This window comes from Bos indicus x Bos taurus, chromosome 7 (genome assembly GCF_003369695.1).
Source record: "Bos indicus x Bos taurus breed Angus x Brahman F1 hybrid chromosome 7, Bos_hybrid_MaternalHap_v2.0, whole genome shotgun sequence".
NCBI classification, from domain to species: Eukaryota; Metazoa; Chordata; class Mammalia; order Artiodactyla; family Bovidae; genus Bos; species Bos indicus x Bos taurus.
This window is the reverse complement of record NC_040082.1, coordinates 67543409-67558543: the sequence shown is the minus strand read 5'-3', so window position 1 is coordinate 67558543 and position 15135 is coordinate 67543409. Positions and strand designations below refer to the sequence as shown.

General features: G+C 58.8%; 1 protein-coding gene across 2 annotated transcripts; it reads right to left on the bottom strand.

Annotated features, from left to right (window-relative positions):
• Nucleotides 1-16: 16 nt before the first annotated feature.
• On the bottom strand, nt 17-13415 carry POLRMT (RNA polymerase mitochondrial). Of its 2 annotated transcripts, none has more exons than XM_027546702.1 (21): nt 13282-13415; nt 12697-12795; nt 9832-10427; nt 6771-6901; nt 6495-6687; nt 5381-5533; nt 5035-5199; nt 4736-4891; nt 4268-4492; nt 3269-4075; nt 2784-2906; nt 2370-2492; nt 1993-2172; nt 1766-1852; nt 1576-1689; nt 1446-1498; nt 1238-1336; nt 574-646; nt 345-436; nt 199-260; nt 17-114 (listed from the first exon to the last, which is right to left on the bottom strand). In XM_027546702.1, exons 1-21 carry the CDS (start codon nt 13367-13369, stop codon nt 65-67), a joined length of 3669 nt encoding a protein of 1222 aa, XP_027402503.1. In that variant the 5' UTR covers nt 13370-13415; the 3' UTR covers nt 17-64. The 2 variants fall into 2 exon arrangements, with proteins under 2 accessions (XP_027402503.1, XP_027402504.1); XM_027546703.1 differs by having other exon boundaries at nt 5381-5530.
• Between the last annotated feature and the right edge of the window lie 1720 nt (nt 13416-15135).

Genomic DNA, 15135 nt, shown 5'->3' with positions numbered 1-15135 from the left:
CAGGCAGCAGCCCCCATGTGGCGACAGACCTTTATTCACACTAGAGTACAGGGCGGCCCGGCAGTCAGCTGAAAAAGAACGTGGAACGCTTCACCTGGTCCAGGTCAAAGGTCCCTGCAGAGCGGAGGGAGACTGTGGGTGGGCTCTGGGGGCCCTGCCCCCAGCCCACAGGGGTGGCCACCCCGCCGGGGGTCCCACCTGTCGGAGGCACAGACAGCAGAGTGTCCTTTAGTCTGGAGACCCACATGCTCTTGGAGGTTCTGAAGGCAAAGACAGGGTGGGGGTGAGGCCAGGGCAGCCTGGAGAGAGGACAGTAGCAGTGCGGGTGGGAGGGGGGCCCTTACCTAGAATCAGAGCAGAACCGCTTGATGAGGAACCTGGACAGGTCATGGAGGATGGGCTGGCTATGCAGTCGGACGAATTGCTCCCGGCAGACCTGGGGACCGGAAGCAGGGGCAGAGGGCATCAGCAGCCAGAAACCAGACCCAAGCAGCGTGGAGAGTGGGGTCCCTGGTTAGGCAGGGTGGGGAGGAGGCTGGGGATGCAAAGCCGCTAGTGGGCGCAGGGCCGCACCTGGTTCATGACCCCGACATCAGCCGCATGCGTCCAGAAGCAGTCATGCACCGAGACGAAGGTCAGGCCCTTCCTGCAGCCAGAATGAGGGGTTCCTATAGAGGCACTGCACCTCGAGGTCCCCTCCTCACAATCCACACCTCCCCCAACCCCCACCATTGACCCAGTTCTCACCTCAAGCCCCTTCCCGCCACTCAGTGATGCCCACCCTCCTCCTGCCTGCACCCCTGCGCGCTCCAGCGGCTGTCTGTGTGCACGCCCCGCTCAGCGGGTAGGTGACGAGTTCACTCAGGAAGATGCCTCTTTGCCACCAACCCCCAGCTGCTGCCTGATTCTCAGCTCCCTGTAGGGGGCTGCTGATGCTGGGCCCTGGTCCACCACAGGGCTCCATCCCAGGGTAGCCACCCAAGGGGAGGGGAGGTCAGTAACACAAAACTCCAGTGAACAGCAGGCTCAGAACAGCCACACACACCACCCCCCACCATGTGAGCAGCTGTTCCTAACAACCATCAATACTTCCCACCAGGTCCGAGGAGCTCAGGATAAACCAGACACCTTTGCCCAAACCTAGAATGTCCATGCACGTTGGGGTACCCTCAGAGGGCCAGCTTCATACTCAGAGCCCCTCCCCTACACCCCCACACGAGGACCCTGACCAGCACACCTGTAACAGTACAGGGCGGTGAGCATCATGTGTGTGGAGTCCAGTGAGTGGATGAAGTTGGGTGGGAAGCCGTTCTTCTGCTTCAGTGTGTTGGGCTTCCTGGGGGCGAGCAGGGTACACAGTCAGGACTCAGAGCCTGGCCACAGCCTGGGCCCCGCCCATCCCTACCCGGGTGGCCTCCTGCATGTCTGCCCGTGCCCACACTCACTGGTTGGTGTCCACGCTGCTGCTGAACGTGAGGCTCTGGAGCCCGCCTTTTATCTGCAGGGTGGGCATGGGGGACACAGAAGTGAGTCCTGCCCTGCTCAGTGGAGGTGGGCATGGGGGACGGCACGTACCATGACCTTGGAGTCTCGGTGGTAGGGCTGGATGATGGGGACACCCAGGGGCGTGATCCACTCCACAGCCGAGCCCGTGAGTGAGATGAGCCGGGCACTCTCAGTCAGCCAGCGCTGCGGGGATGAGCACCAGGTCAGCAGGGCTGGGTCTGGGGCCACAGCCCGGGGCAGGGGGAGGATGAGGCCTCACCTGGATGGACCGGGTGCCAGAGAACATCTCCTGGAGGCTGTTGAACACCTGGCGCACAAGGTAGTGAGATGCCTCCCACACGAACTCCTGGAGAAGAGTAGGGTGGATAGGGTTCAGGGTCCCTCGCAGGAAGTCCCCCCGCACGCAGGGGGTGGGCTTGCTCTGGGGACCCCGCAAGTGGCAGAGCCAAGCCCCTCCGTCAGGACTACCTACTGCCGGATGCGCACCTGGGGGAAGTCCTCGAGCTCCCGGAGGCGCTTCTCGATCTGCAGGCGGCCGCCGTAGCGGGTGACGCCGTACACCACGGTCATCACTGTCTGCTTGACCACCTTGCGGCTAATGAAGCCCTCCAGCACCTGGGCCACCCGCACTCCCTGCTTGGCATCCTGCCTGCGGAATACCTCCACCTGCAGAGGCAGTGGGCGGGGCCACCCACCCAGAGGTGGAAGTTTCCTCTCCTCTTGTGGGTTACCCCCTCTGCCTCCCGGGAACCCTGCTCACGGCCTGGTATGGTGACAGCTGGTGGCCATGGGGTCCAGCATCCAGACCCTGGTGGGTTTGGGGGATCAGGGCACACGGGGGTGGGGGGGGCCATGGTGCCTACCTGTGCAGCTACCTCACTGTACACGTCCTGCGGCAGGTCAGAGGGCGACAGGTTGACAGAGGTGGCCCCCGTGCTGTCCCGGCCCAGGGCGGCATAGTGCTGGAGGCCGTTACAGGAGCCGTCCTGGGCAGGGGGTGGACAGTGACGGACTGGGTGAGGTGGGCCAATGTCCGCGGTGGGGGGCTGGGGCTCCTGTTTCCCCAGCTCTGCTTAGGCAAGACCGCCCTGGACCCGCACACTGACAGGCAGCCAGGAACCTCTGCAACAGGGAACTGAGGCACAGAGAAGCCCTACCCGGGAACACCAGCCAGTGCAGAGTGGACACCATGCCATCCCTCAGCTCCTTAGCCTGAGGAAACTTTGGCTGAGCCCATGAGGGCTGGGCATGCTCCACAGCAGGGTCCCCCAGCTCACCTGGTGAACCGGAAAGTGGGAGATGTAGGTGGTAGGGTCGGGGGAATGCACCACCTGGGCAATCTCCATGCAGCAGGCCAGGGTTTGCCAGGGCTCATCTGCCTCCATCCACCACTTCCGGCCCTGTGGGAGGCAGTGGGCAGGGTGAGGCCAGACCCACGGTCTCCAGGCCCCACCTAGTGGGGTCAGAGCCAGCCTGGGAGTACTTCCTGGGCACAAGCAGCAGCTGGTTGGGCCCAGGTGGTAGAAGACATAAGGAGGCCCTGGAGGCATGGAGAGGACCAGAGCAATGGACCAGGGAGGGGACCGGCCTGGAGAGAGGGCCACAGTGGTATGAGAGGTGACAGTGCTGTCCACAGCCCGAGACAGAGAAAAGGCCAGCAGGAGAGTGCCAGGAAAGCAGCAGGGCTGGGGGTTGCCTGCAGGGTTCTGAGGTGGGTGCGGGGGCGGCGGGGCACGCCCGATGGTGAGGGGTCAGAGCCCACCGTCATAGGTCGTTCAGCTGAGTCCAGGATGTCCTCCATCACCGCGTCTGCGTAGTCGCGGCGCGTCTGTAGTGACTCGCGCTTCTTGAGCCCTGTGAGGTTGATCAGGTGGATCTTGAGCCAGTCGAGGCCATGGGGGCCAAGTGGGCGGCCCTGGGCAAACTCCAGCAGCGCGCGGGCCAGGTCACTGCCGAGGTGGTTGAAGTGTGGTGAACAGGGGTAGGTACGGCCTCGGAAGTCCATGTTATGCGGCAGCCAGAAGACGTGGTTCCGCAGATGCTGGGCCAGCGACAGGCGGTAGAGTGCATCTGCGCGCAGGCTCTGCATCTCCCGTGCCACCTTCAGCCGCCGTGCCAGCTCCCGCCGCATCTCCGCCTTGTCAGCGGGTGAGGCCTCGGGCAGCAGGCAGCCCTTGGGGGTCTGGCGGCCCTCGGGGGGCCGGGGGGCCTCAGTGGGTGGGGCGGGCACGCCCAGGCGGGGGCAGCCCTTGTCCCTGAAGAGGTCAAGCACCAGGTCAAGCACGCGCCCATTGACGCGCCAAGCACAGTTGCCCAGCTGAGTGAGGGCATCCAGAGCGCCATGCAGCTCAGCGGGTGGGCAGCGCTCCAACAGGAGCTGGTGCTGCTGGGTGCCCTCCAAGGACCGCATCATCTTGGTGGGGCTCAGCAGGAAGGCGCCCGAGTGTGGTGACGTCCAGGGGAGGGGCGGGCACAGCATGGGCACCTCCGTGGACTCGAAGATCAGCGTGCGCTCCGCCGCTGTCTCCTGCAGCTGCGTGAAGGCTGGGTGCGGCTTCAGGATCCCGATCTGGAGGCAGGACAGGCCAAGAGGTCAGGGTACACTGTGAGGCAGCGGAGGAAGACACCAGGGTCCCCTCAGACGCCAGGACCCTGAGTCCAGGTCCTCAGGGTCTGGAGCCACAGCAGGATCCCAGAGCCCCACAGCCCCTAGGGTGCCCCCTCCCCCTTCCAGCGCAGAGGAGCACCATCAGAGAAGCACCTGGCGGAAACTGCGGAAAGAATACACGTGGTAGAGCACAGGGATGAGTGTGCTGGGGCCCCGGGGCGCTGCCAGGCTGCTGGGCATCTGCACGGCTCGCACCAGCACCTCTGCCAGCTGCTTGCCCAGCTGCACTAGCACAGACACAGGCCAGGGCTGCTCCGGGGGGGCCTCAGGCACGCCCAGCGCTTCCCAGTGCTGGCGAGGCAGGCAGGGCTCTGCTACCTGCGGGTGGGAGGGTGGTTCAGAGACCTGAGAGTCCAGGTGTAGACCTGAAGACCCCGGCTCAGCCCCTGGCAATGAGCAGGGTTAGGTGAGGAAACTGAGGAGGAGTCTGGGGGCCAATCTGGCCACCCCAGGCACGGAGGGGGAGGGGGAGGGGACCTCTGCTTGAGGCCTGGGGCACCCGGCCTGGGCTCCCCAGAGCTCCTCGCCCGGGCTCCCCCTGTTCAGGCTCCCTGGCCTCACCTGGGTGTCCGAGGCCAGCAGGTGCAGGTACTCGAAGTAGCGCTGCTCCAGCTCTTCTACCTGGTTCCTGAGCCGCTTCCTCTTCAACACACGCACGCCCAGCTCGTGCGCCAGGAAGAAGAGCGACTCGCCATGTGAGGGCAGCGCCTGCAGGGTCTGCGGGGCAGCCCCAGAGGACAGCACCGTAAGCCCCATGCTCCATCGGGACCACCTGACCCACCCCCTGGCCCGCGAAGCAGCACTCCTCCCACAGCCCCCCAGCCTACAGCAGTGGCCCCGCCCCCTCCTGGTGTGCACACCTGCAGCAGCAAGCCCACTAATTCCTTCTCACTGAGCAGGCACAGGTAGGGGAAGAGGGATGGGCGGCCTTCTGCAGCAGCGCGGGCCTCACTCTCCTTGGTCTCCTGCAGCTCCAGGGACAGCACCGACTCCCATTCGGCACGCAAGGCCGCCAGGGTCTTCCGCTGGCAATTGGAGGGGACAGGGCAGGGTTGCACAAGGAGTCACTACTGTGCCCAGGCAACCTGGCCCAGCCTGGTGGTAGAGGTCCTGGCTCAGAGAGAGGACCTAGTGGGACGGGTGCTGGGATGAACCCTGCCCAGCGGACACCCAGCTCAGCAGGCAGAAGCACCGCCAGCCCCTTACCGCCTGCAGGACCTCCTCGGTCAGGAGCGGGGCCTTCTCCACGGACTCCACGGTGACAGTGGTGGCCATCTCCACGCCAAGCTGCTGTCGGAAGAGGCCCTGCAGCTCCTTCAGGGGCAAGTGCAGCTTCGGGTAGGACACAGAGGGGTCCTGCTGGGGCAACAGGCTGCCAGTGAGGCCCCGCTGCTGACCTCTCCACCCACCAGAGTAGCGCAGCGTCTCCCTGGCCTGGGGTGGGGGTGGGGGAGGTGCTAGAGACAGTGCGAGGCCCCGAATGCTGCTGTTTTCTCTTCCAACTTGCAACTGTGTGACCCTTCTAAAGATAGGTACACTATAGAAAACCCAAAATATACATCCACACAAAGACTGGTCCACAGACAGCCACAGGAGCCTGGTTTATGGTGGTCGAGTGTCCACCAAGGGATGATGGATAAACACCACGTGGTCCCTCCACACATGGGCATCCCTCAGCTGTGAAAAAAGAAGCTCAGACACTCGCTACCACCTGACGCTGAGAACATGATGCTCAGTGAGAGAAACAGACACAGGACACACGGGGTGTGATTCCACAGATGGGAAACGTTCAGAACAGGCCGATCCACACAGGGAGTGGGTTCCATGTTGGCAGGGGAGAAGGTAGGAGGTGACCACTGATGGGGATGGGCTTCCTTTCAGGGTTATGGAATGTTCTGGAGGTAGAGATCAATGTACTAAAAACAACCCACTGGATTATACTTTAAAAGGTGAACTGCAGGTCAGGAGAAGTCTGTCCCAGTAAAAAAAGAAAACTCCTTGCGTCGCCCCAGGGATCTGGGTGTTACGCTCTCCTCCACCCTGGGAGGTGGCTTTACCTCATGCGCCCTGTGCCGCCTGCAGCATTAGCTGTGCAGTTTCAGGTGGGTACTCTGGCCCTGCAATACCCCCATGCTGTGCCTAGGGTGCGCCTCCATGTGGAAACCAAATATGGCAGGGTGTGGGCCCCCCAGGACAGAGCAGCCTCCCATCCACCAGCATGGGGTTGGGGGGCCAGTGCTGCCAGGAGAGACAAGGGGAGGGGTCGAGGCGCCCAGTGACCACCCGCCCCCTTCAGGTTCCCAGATGCAGGCCAGCTCACCTTGGCGTAGATCTCCTGGAGCAGTGGCGAGGTGTTGACCTGGGGTGGGGGCGGGGGTGGCGGCTGGGGGCTGAAGGCAGGTCTGGCCTTGCGCACAGCACGCAGGAGCTCTTCCCGCTCCTCCGTGCTCAGGGGCACGGCTGAGAAGAGCCCCTGCAGCGACAGCCCGTCCTGCTCCATCTGCTTCAGGCACCTGAGAGCACGCGCACCCAGCTGTTAGCACCAGCGGGGAGCCCCTGGGGTCCCACCCCAGCTCCACCACCGCCCCCCGCCCACCTTCGGATGGTGCCGGCATCCTGGTCCAGGCGCCCCATGCACTGCAGGGCGGCTGCGTAGGACAGCAGGTCCGGGGCCAGGCCGGCATCTTTCAGCATGAAGAACACATACATCAGCTCTTTGAAGGAGCCCTGGGGGGACCAAGCCGGGTGAGAGCCTGCAAGGGGGGTAAGGGGGTGGGGGTGGGGGGGCACGCCTGCTCCTTCCCCCAATTACCCCACCACAGGCTTCCCAGACAACTCAGCCAGCACCTTCCCCTTGGCCCTGAGGATCTAGGAGAAGTGCCACAGAGATGGGCATTGCCTGTGCCCTGCCCTGGGGCCTGCTCACTGTCTGAGAGCTGGGTCTACACCCAGGACAGATGGGCCGGGGGCTGCCCAGTGTGGTGGTCACTGGGCACGCTGACCAGAGCTCAGTTTCATACCCAGTTTGGCAGCAGCAGGAGGCTGGTGCAGCTGAAGGAGATTGGCAAGGTCACAGAGAGCTCCATTAGACACACTGGTCTAGAAGCAGCCCATCTCTCCTGCCTTTCTAAACTCACAGGACCGTCACCACCACCAGGAAAACAAGCACAGACCTTGCACAGCATCCCCCCACCCCCAGTGCCAAAGCCCTGGGCAACAGCCTTCACGGCTCCCAAAACCCAGCAGGGCTCCCCGTTCTGCAGATAGGAAAGCCAAGGCCCAGAGGGGAGGGGGGAAGGGTGTGGATCGAGGGGAGCTCGTGGCAGAAACAGGAGGGCCACCTGACACATCCACCTGGAGCCTGAGCAAAGGGCCTTGTCTGGAACAGGTACTGTATACACGCTGGACGCTGTATGGCACTCAAGGCAGAGGTCAGGGGGACACAGACACGCCTGAGGGACATCGCTGCCCAGGAGCCGGCAGAGGCAGGAAGGAAGGATGGGATGCGGGGAGGGGGGCCTGCCTCGCCCTGACCTTGAACGTCAGGCCTCTGGGACTAACAGAAAACTAGCATCTACTGCTGGAAGCCTCCCAGATGGTTCAGGTGTTCTGGGGCCCCAGGAAGCTCGTCTAATCAGAAACCTGCTGCCCTGACAGAACTCTCCGCAGGCAGATGCCAGAGGGCCGGCACCGCAGGAAAGGAGACTGACGCCTGGAACTGAGCAGGCCTCCCACAAAGACAACGCAGGAAACCCCCTGTGACTGTTGCCGTGGAGACCTGGTGCCTCCCAGTGCTGCCAGGCTGCTCTGGGCCCCATTCTATGGTGAGTCAGCACAGCTGAGGCCCTGTTGAGAACCTGCCTCCCCAGAGCTGCACCCGCACTCGCCTCCCTCCTTCACCGCGCTAAGACTTTCTCCGATGCTCCTCAGATGAGGGTGCAGACGCACAACAGGGAGGGTGCTGGGGAAGTTGTCTCCACAAGGGTGCTTAGGCAACTCTCCTCAGCAGTCACAGGTCAGAAAAGTCACAAGTGAAAAGAGCACTTCCCTTGAGGGAAGTGGCTAAAGCTGCACCCAGCGGGAAATTTACAGCTGGGGATGGCTACACCATAAGGTTCTCGTCCCAGACAGGAGCATCGAGGAGGCTGCCCTGAGAAGGGCCTACAGTGCCCCGTGCACCAGAGCCCTGGCTGAGTAACCACACAGGAATGCTGTCTTCTGGCCGTTTTGTCATTTTCACATTTTCCATCGAGGGCCACGTGTGACTTATAATTAACAAGTCTCAAGAATTGTTAAATGGCCACTTAAGAAAAGATGCTCAACATCACTATTAAAGAATGCAAATCAAAACTACAAGGAGGTATCACCTCACACCAGTCAGAATGCCATCATCAAAAACTCTCTACAAATAATAAATGCTGGCAAGAATGTGGAGAAAAGGGAACCCTCTCAACCTGTTGGTGAAAATGAAAATTGATACAGCCACTGTGGAGAATGGTATGGAGATTCCTTAAAAAACTAGGAATAAACTACCATATAACCCAACAATCCCACTACGGGGCATATACCCCAAGAAAGCCACAATTCTAAAAGACACATGTAACTCAATGTTCGCTGCATTCTAAGTCACTTCAGTTGTGTCAGACACTTTGAGACCCCACAGACTGTAGCCCGCCATGGGAGCAAAGAATACTGGAGTGGGTTGCCATTTCCTCCTCCAGGGAATCTTCCTGACCCAGTGATCGAACCCACGTCTCTTATGTCTCCTGCACTGGCAGGCGGGTTCTTTACCACTAGTGCCACCTGGGAAGCACCCAAGATGTAGTACATATATACAATGGAATTTGACTCAGTCTTAAAAAAAGAACAAACTTTGAAATGTAAGTCCAAATGAGGTGAATGAACCTAGAGCCTGTTATACAGAGTGAAGTGAGTCAGAAAGTGAAAAACAAATATCGATATTAATGCATACATATGGAATCTAGAAAAATGGTGCTCATGAACCTAACTGTGGGGAACGAATGAAGACGCAGATACAGAGAACAGACTTGCGGACACGGGGTTGGGGGAAGGTAAGGGCTGGACGAAGGGAGAAAGCAGCAGTGACATATATACACGATCGTGTGTGAAACAGACACTGGCAATAAGTTGCTATGTGATGCAAGCAGCCGAACTGTGCGCTCTGTGATGACTGAGAGGGGTGGAGGGAGGGGGAGGTTCACAAGCGAGGGGTATTTGTATAATTATAGCTGATTTGTGTTGTTGTACAAAAGAAACCAAGACAGCATTGTAAAGCAATTTCCCTCCAATTAAAAAATAAATCAATGAAGAAAGAAATGACAACCCACTTTAGTATTCTTGCCTGGAAAATCCCATGGACAGAGGAGTCAATGGGCTACAGTCCACGAGGTCACAAAGAATCGGATAGGACTTAGTGACTAAACAACAACAAAAAGAGTAGATATAACTGATTTGCTGTGCTACCTAACACAACACTGTAAATCAACTATACTCCAATAAATTTAAAAAAAAATCTAAAAAAAAAAAAAAAGCTGTCAGAATAATAAAAACTGAAGGCCTGACTCCTGGGGCTGAGAGACCAGAGTTGGGATCTAGGTGCCCCGGGTTGGCTCCCGCCTCCGACCCCAGCCCCTCACCTGGCGAGCCCAGCCAAGCATGACGGTGTTGTACATGGGGAGTGTGAGCAGCTGCTGCTGTGGGGCCCGGCTGTGCTGTGCAACCAGCACGTGGTGGGCCAGGGGCAGGTGGCCTGTGAGCAGGCAGCACTCCAGGAAGGCCAGGAGCTTCTGGCGCTGGCCCTCCAGCCGGGATTCGGAGCCCTCATCTGCCTCCCGGCTCAGCTTCTTCGGGGCCTCCTGCAGCAGCCGGGCCAGCTGCTCCTCCCAGGGGCTCTGCGGCCTCTTGCGCTCCCACTGCTGCAGCTGGCCCGCCAGCTTCCTGCTCAGCAGCCGAGGCTCCATGCGCAGACGCTTCTCCCAGGTCGACTTCTCCACGATCTTCGGCAGCTTCCCCTCCAGCTGCTGCAAGCGCTTCTCTATCAGCTGCTGATCCTTGTCCAGCTTCTGTACCCAGTGGCTGCTGAGCACGGGGGCAGCCCCTTCAGCCCCCACTGGGGCCTGCCTGGGGGGCCAGATGCCACCAGCCTCCGGGGCCTGAGCCATGGCCACCCTCTTCACCATCACCTCCTCTGCCATGCCCTCAGCCTGCAGTTGCCGCACCCGTGCCTCGAGCACTGTGGGGAGAGAGATGTCAGGGGACCCCGCTGTCAGGAGTGGGGATCAGTCCTGGGTGTGTGTCTGCTTACCACCAAACGCACAGGTCTGCCTGGGCTGCTCAAACCCAGCCCCGAAGGAGCTCCTGGAGTTGCCCACCACCTGCTCCTCGACATCCTCCCGCCCCAGCAGCTCTGTCCTTCCCAGGGCTCTCTCCCTCCAGGTCCAGCCAGTCAGCGCCTCCTTGGGGCTCTGCCTTCAAAATCTACCCACAGCCCCTGCCTTCTTGAATCCCTGCCTCCCTTCCCTGTCGCCACTCCAGCTGTAATGCACATGCACAAGCATTCACAGCCACAGCCCACCCCTGCCCTGTGCTGCTTCACAGCCAGCTCTCATGACTCTATGGGGTTTGGGGCCACTGAGTTGGTGAACAAGAATCGACCTCACCCAGGGAACACAGGGTTCCTGAATGCCCAAGCCCACACTCCCACTAGCAGATCCATGCATCACCCTGTTGTGAGTTTTCCCATCTGATACACCTTATTTCGTACACATATTCGTGATATATACATATACAATGGCCAATACTGGAACTCACTCCTGAACAGACTTTGCCAATCCGACAAATTTTCTCCAAAAGGCACATTACAGACCCCTGGAGCTGAGGGGCTCAAGATGGTCCTGCAGCACCATGCCCAGGGCCATTTTAAACTGCTAAACCACCAACACACAGCACAAAATGCAAACACAGGGCACTAGATATACCCTGAAAAGGACGCCTACTGACAGAGTGTCACCCAGCTCCACCTCAGCTGAGAAGGTGTGCACTGACTGGGGTTTCAGGTAAAGTTCAGCTGGTAGGAGATTCTGCAAACACAGAATCCGCAGATGTGAGGACCAATGGTACTTGTCTCCTGCCCGTGCCTCTCTCACTGTAACATCAGCCCAGACACAGGAGGGCTGGTCTGGAGCAGAAACACAGCAACAAGAAAGGCACAGCCCCCGCCTCAGTGGATGGAAAGTCAGCAGACACTTTCTGAACCTACAGATGATCAGTGGCAAAGTGCCACAAAGGGCACGAGGTGGCCACATCTGAACCCCCTGGGGGGTGACCGGGGACAAGTAGGTGCATTGATCCCGCTGGCAGAAGCCAAGGACACTGGCAGAGGCCACAGGGCTCTGAGGCCCTCAATGGGGGTGGAGACGGAATTCTGCCAGAAAGGATACAGCTGGAGGGTCGAGACTAGGGAGTGACACGAAGTGACCACATTTTCAGACCCTGGGCTTTGCCTTAAAATAATGAGGTGGGTGAGAAATCAAAGAAGGTTGCTCTTAAAGCTGGTAGGACCTGTGGCTTCACTTCTGCACGTTTGGGATTTTCTGAAATCAGGCTTTTCTTTTTAAAGGTTCCCCCATCCCACTCCTGGCTGCTGGCCACTTACTGGATGCGGGGCAGGAGGGAAGCAGGAGGCATTGGACACCTGAGAGGGAGGGGACAGGGAGGCCCCCAGCTCACTCTGGAGATGCCAGGACCTGGCTGTCCATCCCCAGTGACAAAGACCACCAGCAGACTCTATCAGGTGCCAAGTCCAGGAAGTTGAGCCAGGACCACTGAAGTCTGGCATGTCACAGGGCAAAACCCAGCTCTGCACACAGCAGGCCAGTCTCTCCAGCCACAATTTAGGCTTCAAGTCTCTCATCTATTAGGACTTCCTTGAGAGTTCAGTTGGTAAAGAATCTGCCTGTAATGCAGGAGACCCCGGTTTGATTCCTGGGTCAGGAAGATTCCTCAGAGAAGAGATAGTTTACCCACTCCAGTATTCTTGGGCTTCCCTTGTGGCTCAGCTGGTAAAGAATCTGCCTGCAATGTGGGAGACCTGGGTTCGATGATGCCCTGGAGAAGGGAAAGGCTACCCACTCCAGTATTCTGGCCTGGAGAATTCCATGGACTGCATAGTCCATGGGGTCTCAAAGAGTCCAACCCAACTGAGCAACTTTCACTTCATTCTCTCATCTGGAAAGTGGGAGCCCCTGGTGGGTTTGGGAAGACAAGGGAACTATAAGAGCTCACTGCACACAGCATTCACTTCACAGTGGCAAAAAGGGGGCCCGTGGACCACTAGAGAGCAGGACCCAGTGAGTTACCCTATCTTGCAGACTGACAACCCTTCTCAATGGGGTGGAACCAAGGAACCTTGGAGGAACGAAGGAGGTGGCTCCCAGGAGTGTGGTCGGCGGGGTGACAGTGAGAAAGGAGCATCAGGACCAGTGCCCTGGGATCAGGCTCACCCTCCAGCAGTTCCGCGTGGCCGCAGCCCTTCCGGCGGTCCTGCTCACAAGCGCTGGCAGACAAGCTCCTCTTCCGGCCCCAGACGCCACCAAGGGTCCCTGCGGGAGAGACCAGGGAGGCTGAGGCGGGTGGATGTCAGGGCTGGGGCGGGGAGGGCCGTCGCAGGGTCAGGAATCGCAGGATCCGGGGCAAAGGAACCCTGAAGACCGTACAACTGTCAGTGGTCACCCGTCTCAAAGGAAACACCACAGGGTAAGGGAAAAAGGAAACTGGGGCCTGAGTTCGAAGATAAATGGTTCCGCGAACTAAGGCACAGACAATTCAAAGGTTAAAAACTCTAATTCGTAAATAGTGGGTCATGGGACTCCAAAAGAACCCAGGAATCAAAGGTCAAAGTGCACCGACGACCCCGGTCGGTAGAGTGGCCCAAGGGGCCACTGAAAGCGGGATACAGTCACTCGGTTCGGCAGAATCGCCAAAGCAAGTTAGCTGGATCCCTGGGGTCGAGAAGCCAAAGGTCACGGCGGCGGGTGAGGGGGCAGAGCAGCGGTCCCGGCGTCATCCCCGGGCCTCCCCTGCGTTACCTTCTTCGGCAAGGAAGCAGGGGTGGCCCTTCGGCCACAGGGCCCTCCGAAGCCCCGCAGCCCGGCGGCCACAGCGCAGCGCCGACATGCCGCCTGCACGCGGGACCACCGCGCCACGGCAACGCGCCTGCGCCGCCTACGCCCGCCGGGACTCGTAGTTCCGCTGCCTACGGCGGCCGCGAAGAGACCACGAACCGGGAGGGCACCAAGAGAACCACAACTCCCAGGAGGCAGCGGGCCCTGAAAGGGCGGGGTGGGGGGGCAATGAGCCGGTAGTGCCCGCTGATTGGCTGTTCCCTGTCCAGGAGGGGCGGGACAGATCCGTTGCTTGGGCAACACTCTAAGCCATCTTTGAGAGGACCCGGAACCTGAGTTTTGTTTATTTCTGTTTAAAGCGGTGGTTTCCAACGTTTTTGGCACCAGGGACCGGTTTCGAAGACATTTTTTCCATTGGGGCGGGGGAGGAGGAAGATGGGTTGGGTTTTCCTCACCACTGACCTCCTTCTGTGTAGCTGGGTTTCCAACAGACCACAAAGGGCACGAGTAGTGGCCCAGGGGGTTGGGGACCCCTGGTTTAAGGAATAATCCCCGAATAATTGGGCTTCTTAGGTGGCTCAGTAGTAAAGACTCCACCTGCCAATGCAGGAGACACAGGAGACACGGGTTCCATCCCCGGGTGGGGACGTTCCCCTGGAGGAGGAAATGGCCACCCACTCCAGTATTCTTACCTGGAAAATTTCATGGACAGAGGAGTCTGGGGGCCTTACAGTCCACGGAGTCGCAAAGAGTCAGGCATGACTGAGCACTCACGCATGCCAAATAATTAGGACAGCATTCCGCAATTTACAAATTCCTGTCCATCTTCATTGATCCAATGATAGCTTTGGGGAGGTAACTATTACTATTGCCCAAAGACACATCACGAATATCAGAGACACTGGAATGAAGGCCCAGGCCCATCTGACTCCAAGTCCCAAAGCCAAGGGTGAGCTGCATCAAGGTGTTTCCTAAACTTTACCCTTATACACTCTTTCTGGCCTCTGTTTACCCACTAGTTTCCAAGTTTCCAAGGCCGGAAGTGGAGTGGGGTGGGGAGAGCAATGATAATTGGAATAAAATACTCCCTGGAGCCTGAAACGTCTCCGCCCTAGTCTCCAGACAGATCCCACTCAGGGGTGAGCAAGCCAGAGCTTTAGAATCAGACCTGAAAGGTATGCCCCACCTTATCATTCGGGTGGAGAAACTGAGGTCAGGGGAGGGAGTGTCTGTTCTGGGATCTGCTGGTATGTGAAGGATGATAATAGGAATAAGTGGTGTAACTTCCCTTCAAGCTGCAATCCTATCTAATGCAAAAGCCTTGAGGTGAGAACAATTGTGGATAAACTGTTGGAATTGGAGCAGTGTTTGGGAGAGAGGTGGTTGTTCAGTTGCTGTGTTGTGTCCCACTCTTTCTGACATGGACTGCATCACACCAGCCTCCCCTGTGATGCTATCTAACCAACTCATTCTCTGTCACTCCCTCCTGTCTCCAATCTTTCCCAGCATCAGGGTCTTTTCCAATGTCACCTCTTTGCATCAGGCGTCTGAGGTGTCGGAGCTTCAGCTTCAGCATCAGTGCTTCCAATAAATACTCAGGGTTGATTCCCTTTGGAATTGACTGGTTTGATCTCCTTGCAGTCCAAGAGACTCAGTGGTGTCTCCTTCAGCACCACAGTGCAAAAGCATCAGTTCTTCAGCACTCAGCCTTCTTTATGGTCCCACTCTCGCATCCATACGTGACTACTGGAAAAACCAAAGGTTTGACTAGACAGACCTTTGTTGGCAAAGTGATTTCCCTGCTTTTTTAATAATCTA